The sequence below is a fragment of the Salmo salar genome, chromosome ssa21 (genome assembly GCF_905237065.1).
Source record: "Salmo salar chromosome ssa21, Ssal_v3.1, whole genome shotgun sequence".
Lineage (NCBI taxonomy): Eukaryota > Metazoa > Chordata > Actinopteri > Salmoniformes > Salmonidae > Salmo > Salmo salar.
In genome coordinates this window covers 7,168,181-7,181,874 of record NC_059462.1, presented here as the reverse complement: position 1 = coordinate 7,181,874, position 13,694 = coordinate 7,168,181, and the positions used below count along the sequence as shown (strand labels likewise).

Sequence of the window (13,694 nt, the reverse complement as noted above, 5' to 3'; positions counted from 1 at the left end):
GCCTATTGGACCCACCGCTATGTCATTTCTCTCCTGTTCTATTGGTTCATACTTTCTTTCATTGTCCGGAAGCCAAAGGCACAATCCTAGTCATATTAGCAACCCGTCCTCGTTGTTGCATCCTTAGATTTCCCCCTTTTTATACGTTTCTAACAGAGATTTTCATGTGTCACATATGGAACAGCTCTCATCAGGTGTGCCGTTTAGAATTCTGTTTTCCCTGCTTTATTACAGGAATTTTATATTCTGTTAAAATGAATTACCATAATCTAAATGCAGTGGCAATCAGTGCCGTTTAAGATGAGGGAGGACACATTTTTTATGAGGATGGCCTTATTTCTATTACAGTATATTGGATGACTCTGATTCATATTCAATTCACCCAGTTCAATGTAACAGAGATAAGTTCAGGCTACTCTAATTTTCCCTATACCCATCAAAAAAATAAAAAAATAAAAATGAGGTTGCTACAACCTAGCCTATGAATGAAAGTTTACAACATAGGTTGAAAGACAAAACTGAGGTGACAGACAATGACATTCTATATCGTCTTGCACACTCTTGCCTGTTTCTATTGGACAAATTCATGTATGTTTATCCCCGTTATGTTCCGTTTGCTTCCATTTAAGAAACTTTTTTCAACAGAATCGGCGTAATGAATACACCACTGATCACGCGTAAATAGTTTCATAGCAGCCCCGTTATATTCCTTCTTGCATCTATGCACTCTCCTCCTCTCACCTCTTCCCCCTCGCTTGTTGACTACAATGCACAACATATCAGCTGTATGTGACCAGGCGAAAAAACCTTTCCAAGCCAAACCGCTACACACAGCCTACATCGTTGTCACCATATTAGCTAAAGTAACGTCCTTGTCAGCATAGCTAATATAACAAATTTGTTTGTAAACCTGCTATAATCATTCAGAATTGAAAGCATTCGTCAACTATCACTTCTACTCATTGTTTTTGGTTTAGACAGATTTTTTTCTGTAGATTTTTTCAGAACAGCATGTGTGATATAACTTATCTTCTCTCTGCACCAAAATAATGTCTGTGGCTTCCATAGTTATGCAATTTTGGTGCTTATATAGGTAAAGAATTTGCTCCAATGGAGAAATGTGAGATGGGTGTAAATGTACCGAACAGCATGCACCCTCTCGACCCACATTTTTGGTGGGGATGTAGTCCTTTCGTGGATTGTCTAACGTCAATAAAAATGTATTTTCAATATATTCATCTATGACCTATTCATAATAATGTGGATTTTTACATTCTTATGAATAGGTCAACTGTTTAATTTATGATCTAGTTTCATTTCCGCATATACCATTACTAAATGTAAATAAAGGGTATTCGATATAACTAAATCACTGGTTCACATAGATTTGTGTCATGATGTTTAAACCTTTTTTATGACTTCACCTCTTCACACACTCAGGTCCCTGTAGCATCCTGGTTTGACGACATGGCTGACACAGAGCTACTAGATCTCATCCCGTTCTTCGAGAGACTAAGCAAGGTGGACGATGTCTACGATACGCTCAAGCAGCAGAGGACTGCAAGCTAGTGTGTAATCAAACACCAGCTGCAACTTTTCACCACGGGGGCCATGGAGGAGGCTGGTGGTTAACAAGCTTCAAGTTTCTTCCCACTAGAAGGAACAGCTAGTGTCTCTCGGTTGTCGTCACCCAGCGAATTCCATTCACACACAACGTCATAGAGGCCACTCAGTTTGGCACAGAGACAGAACTGGGAGGAACTACTTCATGACAAACATCGAAAAGAGTGTTATGAGTCATTTTTCACATTTGATTCTGTAATCCCCTCATGGTTGCGACTTTTCCTCCTGAAGAGAAGGTTGAATAAAGCTCTTTTTCGTGGGACGGTGATCATTTAAGCAGGCAATAAAGTCCTTTTTGTAAAGCAATTGGTGAATACGATATGAAATACTGAGGGTGTTCATCTTGAGATCAAGATGACTCAACCCAATCGTTTAAAGATTCTTTCCAGAAATGTCCTACTGCACTGCAAGTATATTGTTTTTGAATTTCAATCATTTTTCCTTACCCGAACATTACTGTATATCGAGTGTTTTCAACATTCAATACCATTTTAGTAAATTATTCACTACAACATGCACACTTGTGATTGTGTCAAGGATGTACGATTATCAACAAGGATGCACTATGTAGCAACACAGCAAATCATTGTATTTTGATCTTTGGAAAAGCTGTCACATGCACGTGTATGTATGTGTTTGTATTTTTATTCCATGTCAGCTGATTTAAGATCAGATTTGAAAAAGATACAGCAATAATGTTCACCTTAGTGAAATAGTCAGCATTTGATATTAACTGTAACAGCAATTCATTATATCTAGTTATGCTCTTTTCATCATTAATCATGTTGAAAAAAAACTGGAATCTCATCAGTCAAGCATTATGATGACATATTTAGCCATTATATCAGGTAAGTGTTTATGCCCGTTTGAAATGTATTACACACACAGAATGCCTTATTCATGATTTGTCAATCATTCATTTAAAGTAAATGCCCAGAGAATTTCACTTTTAAAAATGAATATTCTGTTAACTCATATCCAAATTAATGCTGTTGACTCGTCTTATACTCGTATTTGTGGCCAAAGCATAAATTGGAGAAAAGAAAAAGACTTATAAAACCCACCTCAAATTGATGTCTCAAACAGACCATTTAAAAAAAGGCTTGCGATTTCCTCATAGAACATAATATCATCTCCCCGAGGAGGGTGAGCAGAGCAATCAACGATCTAGAGGAGGATGAGCTGGCCAGTCAGCGGTCTGCTTGCATGAATATTTTGAATGACGATATACGCCCACACCATTCTGTTGGTGGGGTACGCCCATACCATTCCAACACAGAAAAGCTGATTTTTAACATACTTAATTAAAACATTTTTGGAAGGAATACTATTTCACTTATATTGTAAGTAATTATACGTCATATTTCATAGAAATCTGTAAACACTGGGCAGTTACTTTACATGAGCACTGTACATTATCAAGTGAGGCTCGAATTGCCTTGGTCTTCACTAGTTACCACAGCCACAAAGTCTTTAACCCACCTATTTCTAAAATGTATTTTCATAAAATGTTTTTAAACCAAACCCTAAACCAAACCCCAACCAAATTGCTAACCAAAGGCCTAACCCCAACTTTAAATGAAGACCAAAAAACCTATTGTTAGTTTTCATAGATTTTTACAATATAGCCTGTTTATACTCTGTGACTGTTGAAACTAGTGAAAATAATTGTTTTTCCTCATCAATCTACACACAATACCCCACAATGACAAAGTGAAAACTGTTTTATTTGTAATTTTTGCAGATGTATTATTAAGAATAAAAAACAGATACCTTATTTACATAAGTATTCAGACCCTTTGCTATGAGACTCAAAATTAAGCTCAGGTGCATCCTATTTCCATTAATCATCCTTGAGATGTTTCTTCAACTTGGAGTACACCTGTGGTAAATTCAATTGATTTGATATGATTTGGAAAGGCACACACCTGTCGTCTATATAAGGACCCAAAGTTGACAGTGCATGTTAAAGCAAAAACTAAGCCATGAGGTCGAAGGAATTGTCCGTAGAGCTCCAAGACACAGATCTAGGGAAGGAGGAAACCTGGCACCATCCCTACGGAGAAGCATGGGGGAGTCAGCATCATGCTGCAGGGATGTTTTTCAGCGGCAGGGACTGAGAGACTAGTCAGGATCGAGGGAAAGATGAATGGAGCAAAATACAAAGATCCTTGATGAAAACCTGCTCCAGAGCGCTCAAGACCTCAGACTGGGGCAAAGGTTCACCTTCCAACAGGACAAAGACCCTAAGCACAAAGCCAAGACAACGAAGGTGTGGCTTCGGGACAAGTCTCTGAATGTCCTTGAGTGGCCCAGCCAGAGCCCGCACTTGAACCCGATCGAACATCTCTGGACTGACCTGAAAATAGCGGTGCAGCAATGCTCCCCATCAACCCTGACAGAGCTTGAGAGGATCTACAAAGAAGAATGGGAGAAACTCCCCAAATACAGGTGTACCAAGTTTTTAGCATCATACCCAAGAAGACTCAAGGCTGTAATTGCTGCCAAAGATGCTTCAACAAAGTACTGAGTAAAGAGTCTGAATACTAATGTGAATTTGATATTTCAGTTTTATAAATTTATAAATTTGCTAACATTTCTAAAAACCTGTTTTTGCTTTGTCATAATGGGGTATTGTGTGTAGATTGATGAGGCTAAAAAAAAAACTATTTAATCGATTTTAGATTTCCACATAACAAAATGTGGAAAAAGTCAAGGGGTCTGAATACTTTCCGAATGCTTTGTATTTTATCAGCTCTATTCATTGTATTTCTATCTGCAACATTCATAATTCCACATCCCAGAATACACATCCCTGAATACGGATAGGCAATGGCCTATCTGTGTGACTGGAGAGTGGTCTCCAATGACCACATGCCTTGTAGCTGGACAGAATGACCGTAGACTGATGGGTCTTTCAGCCTAATATCTGATGGTTAGAACTACAAGTGCCAATATGGATGTGGTGAGAAGATTTGGACAGCTTTCAGTATTTAGCCAGTTGTTTTGATAGTTTGTTTTACATATGTTAAAGATGTCAAGTTTTATACTGTAGATTAACTGATATATGCAAAATAATATGTGCTAACTTGGAATAATTGTAGTACGTTGTCCAGGTGAGGAAATGATTTGTAATCCATATGCTGGAGATGTATGTGTGACATTTGGTTTTAACAAGTACTTGTACTTGACCTTTTTGATATGCGATATCATATTGCAAGTCTAATGTAGTAGTCATTCAACCTGTACAGTCAGTTGAGTGGGGAGCCTTTTCATAGCTCCTTGTATTACATGCCTTGTAAAGATCCTAATTTACTTTATGACACTTCCTGCCGTGCTTGCTTACACATGACTACATGTCTGTGCATGCGAGTCTGCGTTACCTTAAAAGTAAAATGCAGCATTCATTTGACAAGATAGACATCTTTCGATACAAAAATCTTTCAATTACTATAATAATTTGATGGTTTTTTTCACTGCATGCAACAAGTGTTGACATCCGAGTAAAGAAACTTGAGCTAAATCAAGTGTTTGAATGAGTTAGAGCTGCTCGTCAATTTTTAGAATAGAAAGAAGTAGAAAACGATTTGTACTTTACCATAATAAAGCATGATTTATTGAAAGAGGTAATATCCCATTAAAATTATTCCTGCATACACTAATGGAGCAATTGAATACAATGCAGGGGGTGTTGGAAACAAATGAAATTGAAAAGAAAAAGGAATAGGGAACTGACTTCACTTCATATGAAAACCATATTCATTAATTATTCAATACAATATATATTACTCAGGTAACTCTGCATTTAAACTTGAATATAATCTAATAAAATGATCAATATAAACTACCTTTCTAAATTAACCAATTTTGGCCCAATGTATTTATATTACAAGCCCAATACTACTTGACAGAACCCATTCGTCATAGTAGCTTGATTTTCTGCCTCCAACAAAACAACTTCAAAATGTAAAAAACTATGTTTATACAGTGGACACGTGATGAAAAATACAAATGAAATGATGCAATTATAAGTGATGATGATAAAGAAATTTGAGAGCGAGAACGGCGCTGTTCCTCAAACAGCTTGACTGACTGAATAAATGGACACTTAAAGTAAAAATAACTAATGGAACCTTTTAAGAACCTTTTTAAACTTAGGACTGAATCCTAACTTGAGAAAAATGTATCTCAAAGTTCTGGATAAATGCATTGATGTCAAAGGGAGATTTATGTGAAAAAGTTGGTAGCTCATGTTAGGATTCGTCGCTTCTAAACAACTTACAGTTTCTCAATACTTGCTATAAGTAACCATTATGGCCCAAATTCTGACATAGGATGCCAGTGCACAACTCAGACTTTTGCATAAAGCATGCATTCATATCTATGTGAGATTTGCAAGCAAATTCCACTCAAACATGGATCTCAAGTTAGGATTCGGTCCCACGCCTGTAATCAATTGCATTCTCCAACTGTATTTTACGATTGACTTTAGAACACATTTTTATATTACATAAAATGTTTATATTACATGACATTTTATGGATTAAGCACATGCTCGTATTCAGAGAGACAATTTAGTCAACTCTGTACTTATGTTGGTTGATATTTACCTAGAGCCTCTTTAGAGGACATTGTTTCAAGTGAGTAGGGGTATCTGCATTGGGAAATAATTATACAAAATATTTCAATAACATATTGTTAACTTTGACAAAATATTCACCCCCTTTTTAAAGACAGGAAATATCTTACAATTCTATTCCATACATTCCAATTTAACATGACAAATATGAACACAAATAAATTGGTGAATAAAATATCGATCCATCTCATTCTGATGTTGACACTGCATCACAACGATACTGCGTCTGTCAAGGATCACCTGTTGAAGAGTAGAAAAAAATACACAAATACTCAGAACTATCAATCCTATATGTACAGTATGTTCGAGTCAAGCGAAATGGTAAACAGGTTTCCCAACAAGACAAGAATGTGCGTCTTAATTCATGCATTCCAAAATCCATAGTGAAAATGTAAATATAATTTCAATTGACAAATCAACAGATTTCACAAATATAATTATTTCATTATTTGAAATTTAAACATTTATGTTGGCACTCCATAGTGTTGATTCATACTATATAGAGTGAAAGAGTTTACAGTGAAACAACATCACAAGTCCATTTCCTGAGGAAATGTGGTGTGCTTGCTAGCTGTGAAGGATCGATTTCATTGATAGGATAGCCTGAACATGTGAAAGGTGGTTTGTTGTCTCTAGCTTAATTGGTTCAAGGGTTACTGTTGGTGGGGTATGTTATGCTAATTCACACAAATGTCTATAGTTATAGTTGATACAAGTTTTTTAAGGAATTTGAAGTTAGGATAGCCTGAACATGTGAAAGTTTGTCTTTAGCTTAAACGGTTCAAGAGTTACCCCCCCGTGTAACAATCATGATGTTTAATTCACTTCTTGATATGCCACACCTGTCATGTGGATGAATTATCAAAAACGAAATGCTCACTAACAGGGATGTAAACAAATTTGTGCATTTTAGAGAAATAAGTATTTTGTGCCTATGTAACATTTCTGGGATCTTTTACTTCAGCTCATGAAACATTGGACCAACAATATACATATCGCATTTATATTTTGTTCAGTATGAATATTGTTTAAGTTCAAAAAGTTTAAATGCTATCCAAAATATTTTCTCAAGTAATCTAAATTGGGGCTGTTTGGGGTAATATCTTAACACAAAATAGCAGAATAATTATAATACAAGTATGAGATAAATCTAGAGTTGTGCATTGTTTTGAAAACACACCTAATTATCTCTTTGCCATGACAATTGTTTTTGTTTTATTTTGGTCTTATGCAATAATAACACAATGGTTTTGATTGAATAGGGAAAAACGGTATATTTTAATGCAGCTGCAAAAATACTACAATGCAGGTTCAATTGAATTGGGGACATCCAGTAATCCTTAAGTAGCCATCATGAGCCAAATCCTAATATAAGAGCCGAGCTTCGGTCTCCTGAAAAAAAATAATCCAAAATATAGTATAAATGTTGCAACTGCATAAATACTACAGTACAGGACGCTATAAGTAGCCTGTAATCTTAAGTCTCGCATAATGGCTCAAGTGATACGTTAGGATTTAATTAAAATATTTTCAATGCAAGGTATGTACAATCAGTTACGCTTACGGCAAACTGACCACATTTAATGTGATGAACGAACATAATACTTATCCAATTATAGACCATGTTATAAAATTAAAAGTATTTTATTACTGTCAGCCTGTAAATATAGCCTTAGACGTCTACCGGGAAATACATTCAAATTGTCTGACCTAGATGTCAATGCCAATGGAGAACTGCACATAAACACCAAACATAGCTTACAGTATGTCACACTTCTCTCGCCATGTGCCGCTGTTATGCCAAATCACATGTAGAAGTTAAAGGGTTTGCCTACTCCTGACGTGGAGCTCGGCGCTGCTCTTGGCTTTTCCTGATGTGAACTCCACCAAGCCGTTCATGTCAACAGAGGTCTGTCGGAGGGTGAGGCGGTGGACCATGCCAATCTTCTCTAGGCTGACTTTGGGCCCCTGCTGCAGGGCCTCCCCCTTCAGGCTCCACACGGGGGCTTTGAGGATGGGGACCGAGACCTCACACTCGAAGCAGGCCTCATCCGGGGCCACCACCTCCACGCTCTTCAGTTCCCTCACCATCAGGAGAGACTGGGCTGTGTTGACCAGAGAAAGATAAATACATTTAGGGAAGAATGAGGGAACACTTAAAGGTACACTCAACAAGATGGCATCATCATCAATTACAAAACAACATCAGACCACATTGTCACCAAAATTCAGATGTACAACTACTGCCAGTGTTAGCCTTTCACAATTTGCACCTTCCCCAATAATGGCTGTTTTGAAGTCTGTTGTCCATGTTGTATGAGTTTACCCCGTTGTGTTTGAGGATGTCACCTTGCTAAGTATACCCTTAAATATGAATATACTATACACTCTATTCACTATATGATGAATTAAATGAGAATCAAATGACTCACCTGTACAAGTTAATTGCAGATAAGGGGCATGGAACAATGCTTGAATTGAATTTATAGCACTTTACTTTCATACCTGAGTAACACTAGGAACACTAGGAACAACATGTTGATACGTTGTTACATAGTACTTTAGTAACTGCTTTATAATTGCACAGAACTAGAGTTGACCTATGATCCCATCAAATACTGAACTGAGTGAGCTGCAGAATAGAAATGTCTTACTGCCATGTTCCCAGTAGATGGAGCTGATATTCAGGATACCGATCCTTCTACGCTCCTGGTAGAAGTTGCCCTTAGACAGATCTAAGATCAGCCTACTCTCCCCAAATCCTAACAATCAGGGGGATGCAAAACTTACCTTATATTACTGATCTTGCTATATTACTGAATACAATTTATATTCATTTGAATTTGGAATTTGAGACAAATACTGTGGCTGTATCAACACAATAAATGGAGTGGGACGTGGCCTCATTTTGACCAAAGGCAAATGTTCATGTCAAACATCTGACAAACTTTGATTGTGGGGTGAACTGGCACTTTAATAGATTATCTTACCTTCGACAGTCAGTTTCGCAGAGCATGTGTGCTCTCCAACCTGCACACTGTAGGTTCCCTCATCATCCAGTGCCACCTGTTGAATGACCAGCTTGCGATAGCAGCCCTCACTGCAGATCTCAAAGCGCTCTGAGGGCAGGATGACATTGCTGCCTTTGTACCAGCGGATACTGCACCGAGGGTTGGATACTGAGCAGTCCATGATCGCACGACTCCTCTCAAGAGCTACCTTGTCCTGGAGAGGGGTTGTTATGTTCAACGGAAGCTCTGCAAGGATAAAATACAAATTTGCGTCATTTCCGAATGTGTCGCAAGGTGTGTTCTGAGGCCTGACAATAATTAATTTGGGCAAGTGGCAGGCACCAATATCAATAATTCTATATTTACCTACAGTACCAGTCAAAAGTGGACACACCTGCTCATTCAAGGGATTTTCTTTATTTTTACTATTTTCTACATTGCAGAATAATTGTAAAAACACATGTATTAACAAAACAATCAAAGTGTATTTTCTATTTGAGATTCTTCGAAGTAGCCACCCTTTAACTTGACAGCTTTGCACACTCTTGGCATTCTCTCAACCAGCTTCACCTGGAATGCTTTTCCAACAGTCTTGAAGGAGTTCCCACATATGCTGAGCACTTGTTGGCTGCTTTTCCTTCACTGCGGTCCAACTCATCCCAAACAATCTCAATTGGGTTGAGGTTGGGTGATTGGAGGCCAGGTCATCAGATGCAGCACTCCAATGCTCTCGTTCTTGGTCAAATAGGCCTTAAACAGCCTGGAGGTGTGTTGGGTCATTGTCCAGTTGAAAACAAATGATAGTGCAAACCAGGTGGGACGGTGTATCGCTGCAGAATGCTGTGGTAGCCATGCTGGTTAAGTGTCCCTTGAATTCTAAATAAATTACAGACAGTGTCACCAGCAAAGCACCCCCACACCGTCACACCTCCTCCATGCTTCACAGTGGGAACCACACATGCGGAGATCATCTGTTCACCTACTCTGCGTCTCACAAAGACACAGCGGTTGGAACCAAAAGTCTCACATGTGGACTCATCAGCCCAATGGACAGATTTCCACCAGTTTAATTTCCATTGCTCGTGTTTCTTGACCCAAGCAAGTCTTCTTCCTATTGGTGACTTTTAGGAGTGGTTTCATTGCAGCATTTCGACCATGAAGGCCTGATTTACGCAGTTTCCTCTGAACAGTTGATGTTGAGATGTGTCTGTTACTTGAACTCTGTGAAGCATTTATTTGGGCTGCAATTTCTGAGGCTGGTAACTTGAATGAACGTATCCTCTGTAGCAGAGGTAACTCTGGGTCTTCCTTTCCTGTGGCGGTCCTCATGAGAGCCAGTTTCATCATCACGCTCGATGGTTTTTGCGACTGCACTTGAAGAATCTTTCAGTCCTTGAAATGTTCCAGATTGACTGACCTTCATGTCTTATAGTAATGATGGACTGTCATTTCTCTTATGTTTATTGGAGCTGTACTTGCCATAATATGGACTTGGTCTTTAATCAAATAGGGATATCTTCTGTATACCACCCCTAGCTTGTCACAACACAACTGATTGGCTCAAATGCATAAAGAAGGAAAGAAATTCCACAAATGAACTTTTAACAAGCTACACCTGTTAATTGAAATGCATTCCATGTGACTACCTCATGAGAAAATGCCAAGAGTGTGTAAAGCTGTCATTAAGGCAAAGGGTGGCAACTTTGAAGAATCTCAAATATAAATATATTTTGATTTGTTTAACACTTCTTTGGTTACTACATGATTCCATATGTGTTATTTCATAGTTTTGATGTCTTCACTGTTATTCTAAAATGTAGAAAATAGTAACTATAAAGAAAAACCCTTGAATGTGTAGGTGTGTGCAAACTTTTGGCTGGTACTGTAGGTCTATCCTACTGGGAACAAAGCATCTGATATTGACATAGATTTTCTATATCCGCCCCCATATGCCATTTGACCCCAAAATATTATTTTGTTACTACAATAATATATATATACTATATATACACAGTGCATTCGGAAAGTATTCAGACCCCTTCCCTTTTTCCACATTTTGTTACCTCTTCACTATTATTCTATAATGTAGAAAATGTATATATATTTTTAAAAACCTTGAATGAGTAGGTGTGCCAAACTTTTGACTGGTACAATTAAGCAATAAGGCCCGAGGGGGTATGGTATATGGCCAATATACCACGGCTAAGGGCTGTTCTTTGCATAACGCAACGCGGAGTGCCTAGATACAGCCCTTAGCCGTGGTATATTGGCCATATACCACAAAGCCCAGAGGTGCCTTACTGCTATTATAAACTGGTTACCAACCTAATTAGAACAGTAAAAATAAATGTTTTGTCATACCCGCGGTATACGGTCTGATATACCACAGCTGTCGGCCAATCAGCATTCAGGGCTCGAACCATCCAGCTTATAATACATATATATAATATGCCATTTAGCAGACGCTTTTATCCAAAGCAACTTAGTTGTGAGTGCATACATTTTACGTATAGGTGTCCACGGGAATCAAACCCACTATCCTGGCATTGCAAGCACCATGTGCTACCAACTGAACTACAGGGATGAGTTTACCTGATATTTAAACGGGGTCCAGTATTTTCCTGCCTACACTACATCAGGAGATTTGACTACATTTCATATGTACAGGAAAGGAGAGGTGGTCTGGAATGGTTAGTGCTACCAGAGTTGACAGGGGTTTAAATCCGAACCACTGCCCTCTGACTCACACTCCTTCTACCTTTCCTGTCTCTTCACTGGCCTATCCATTCAATTAAACCACACACGTATGAAAGGAGTGGGAATACAAAGAAGAAGTAATCATATTACCCTCCACCTCCAGATAGGCTGTGCATTCCACGTGTTTGGCGACAAACTTGATCTCTCCGGAGTCCTCTCCTCTCACATTGCACATTAGAAGAAAATGCTTGGTCCCTAAAAAGACATGCAAAATCAGTTACCATAGAATCTTTGTTTTTTTCCGGCTATGTTAGTGTGTTGAGAATAAAGTCATGTTTCTAAGAGCCACATGTTTATAAAGCATTAGACATGCACTTAAAGCTAGAATCCTAAATTTAAACAATAACAAAGCTTTTCCCTGCCCCTGTTTCACTAAAAAGCTAAGGGATGGGGCTGGAGAAATGTAACAACTCTCAAATTCTTAGACAGCTATGGATGCAAGGGACTGACCATACATGATATAAAATGTATAGTCTTAACCATGTTTTGAGGCTATACAATGTGTGTTTACATTTACGTTGTTTATAAACTTTGGAGTAAATTAAAACAAGCTCATATTTTGGGCTCTGATGAGGTACGACAGTTGAACTAAGCTCATGAGGCATTTATAAGTTATACCCATAGATTCTTGAAGAATATATGAATTTAGTCCAAAAATGCATTTAGCGACTAAGGATTCTAGCTTTAAGGTGCCAAGGGTCACCCCATAGGGCATTATAAAATGTTTTCTAAGCACTTATAACAGGTGGTAAAATGCATCATAACATTTGTTTTAAACACTCATAGTTAATCCTCGACTATTCAAACATATATAAATACCTACAATGTATAAATAAATTAGTGGCTCATAGAAAGTATTGCCGCTATCTACAGATCAACATGCTCAGACTTTGATATAATGTTTAAATCCTTGTCTGATGTCTTACTGGACCAAGACAGAATAATGTAAGTTTTCAAAGGTGGGCAGGTAACACTTTATAATAACTTTCATTACTAACTATAAATACAGCACATACTATTGATAAATGAGTATATCATTAGTTGTAAACATAAATACTTTCATAAGCATTAAAATGCATATGGATTGATAATATATATAATAATTTATAACAATTTATAAAGGCTTAAATATGAGTTATTATAAAAAATGTAAACCCCAAAAGTATTACTACGTGTCATAAGAAATGATAACAATTGTAAGGATGACCTTCCTGGCGGATCTTGATGGTGCTGGTTGGTGTAATTCTCACTCCATTTTTTAACCACTCTCCAGGCACATCCTCCAGGGAGATCTCAACTACAAACACAGCATTCTGGTCCTCCTGTATGTCCAGGTCCTTCAAGCCTTGCAGAACCACAAGCTCCCGTTCTGCCAAGGGAGGTACAGACAGAAGCTTTCATGTCAACACGTCATTTAAATATTTTAGAAGGTTGATACTGTATGTCTTTCTTATCGGTATTTTTATCACCTGTTCTGGACCTGTTAGTTGTTTAGCACCCCCTAGTGGCGGTTTAAGTGCAGCAGCGTAGAATTTACCTGTTTGTGTCATGTGAAAGGAAGCAGTTTCAGAAGGGAAGCAATGTTTTAGACGTGCAAGTGTGACAGAGTAGTTACAATCCTTCAACATACTTCTTTATAAGCTTTGTAAAACGCAATGTCTGTA

General features: G+C 37.9%; 2 protein-coding genes across 12 annotated transcripts in view; one reads left to right on the top strand and one right to left on the bottom strand.

Annotated features, from left to right (window-relative positions):
- LOC106581679 (uncharacterized) overlaps positions 1-3,525 on the top strand; it is a 79,759-nt gene extending 76,234 nt beyond the window's left edge. The window contains exon 6 of the mRNA XM_014163898.2: positions 1,441-3,525. Within this exon, the coding sequence (XP_014019373.2) occupies positions 1,441-1,569 (129 nt within the window). The 3' untranslated portion in view covers positions 1,570-3,525. The remainder of the gene's footprint in view (positions 1-1,440) is intronic.
- Positions 3,526-5,213: 1,688 nt separating this feature from the next.
- The window catches only part of obsl1b (obscurin like cytoskeletal adaptor 1b), a 101,282-nt gene continuing 92,801 nt past the window's right edge, over positions 5,214-13,694 (bottom strand). For 9 of the 11 annotated variants that reach the window (XM_014163888.2, XM_014163889.2, XM_014163885.2 and 6 more), the window contains 4 exons: positions 13,238-13,399; positions 12,121-12,225; positions 9,253-9,519; positions 7,517-8,367 (listed from right to left, as the gene is read on the bottom strand). In XM_014163888.2, the coding sequence (XP_014019363.1) occupies positions 8,081-8,367; positions 9,253-9,519; positions 12,121-12,225; positions 13,238-13,399 (821 nt within the window). In that variant the 3' untranslated portion in view covers positions 7,517-8,080. Of the gene's footprint in view, positions 6,503-7,516; positions 8,368-9,252; positions 9,520-12,120; positions 12,226-13,237; positions 13,400-13,694 lie in introns of those variants that run through there. The other 2 variants (XR_001323161.2, XM_014163886.2) reach the window with 2 other exon arrangements.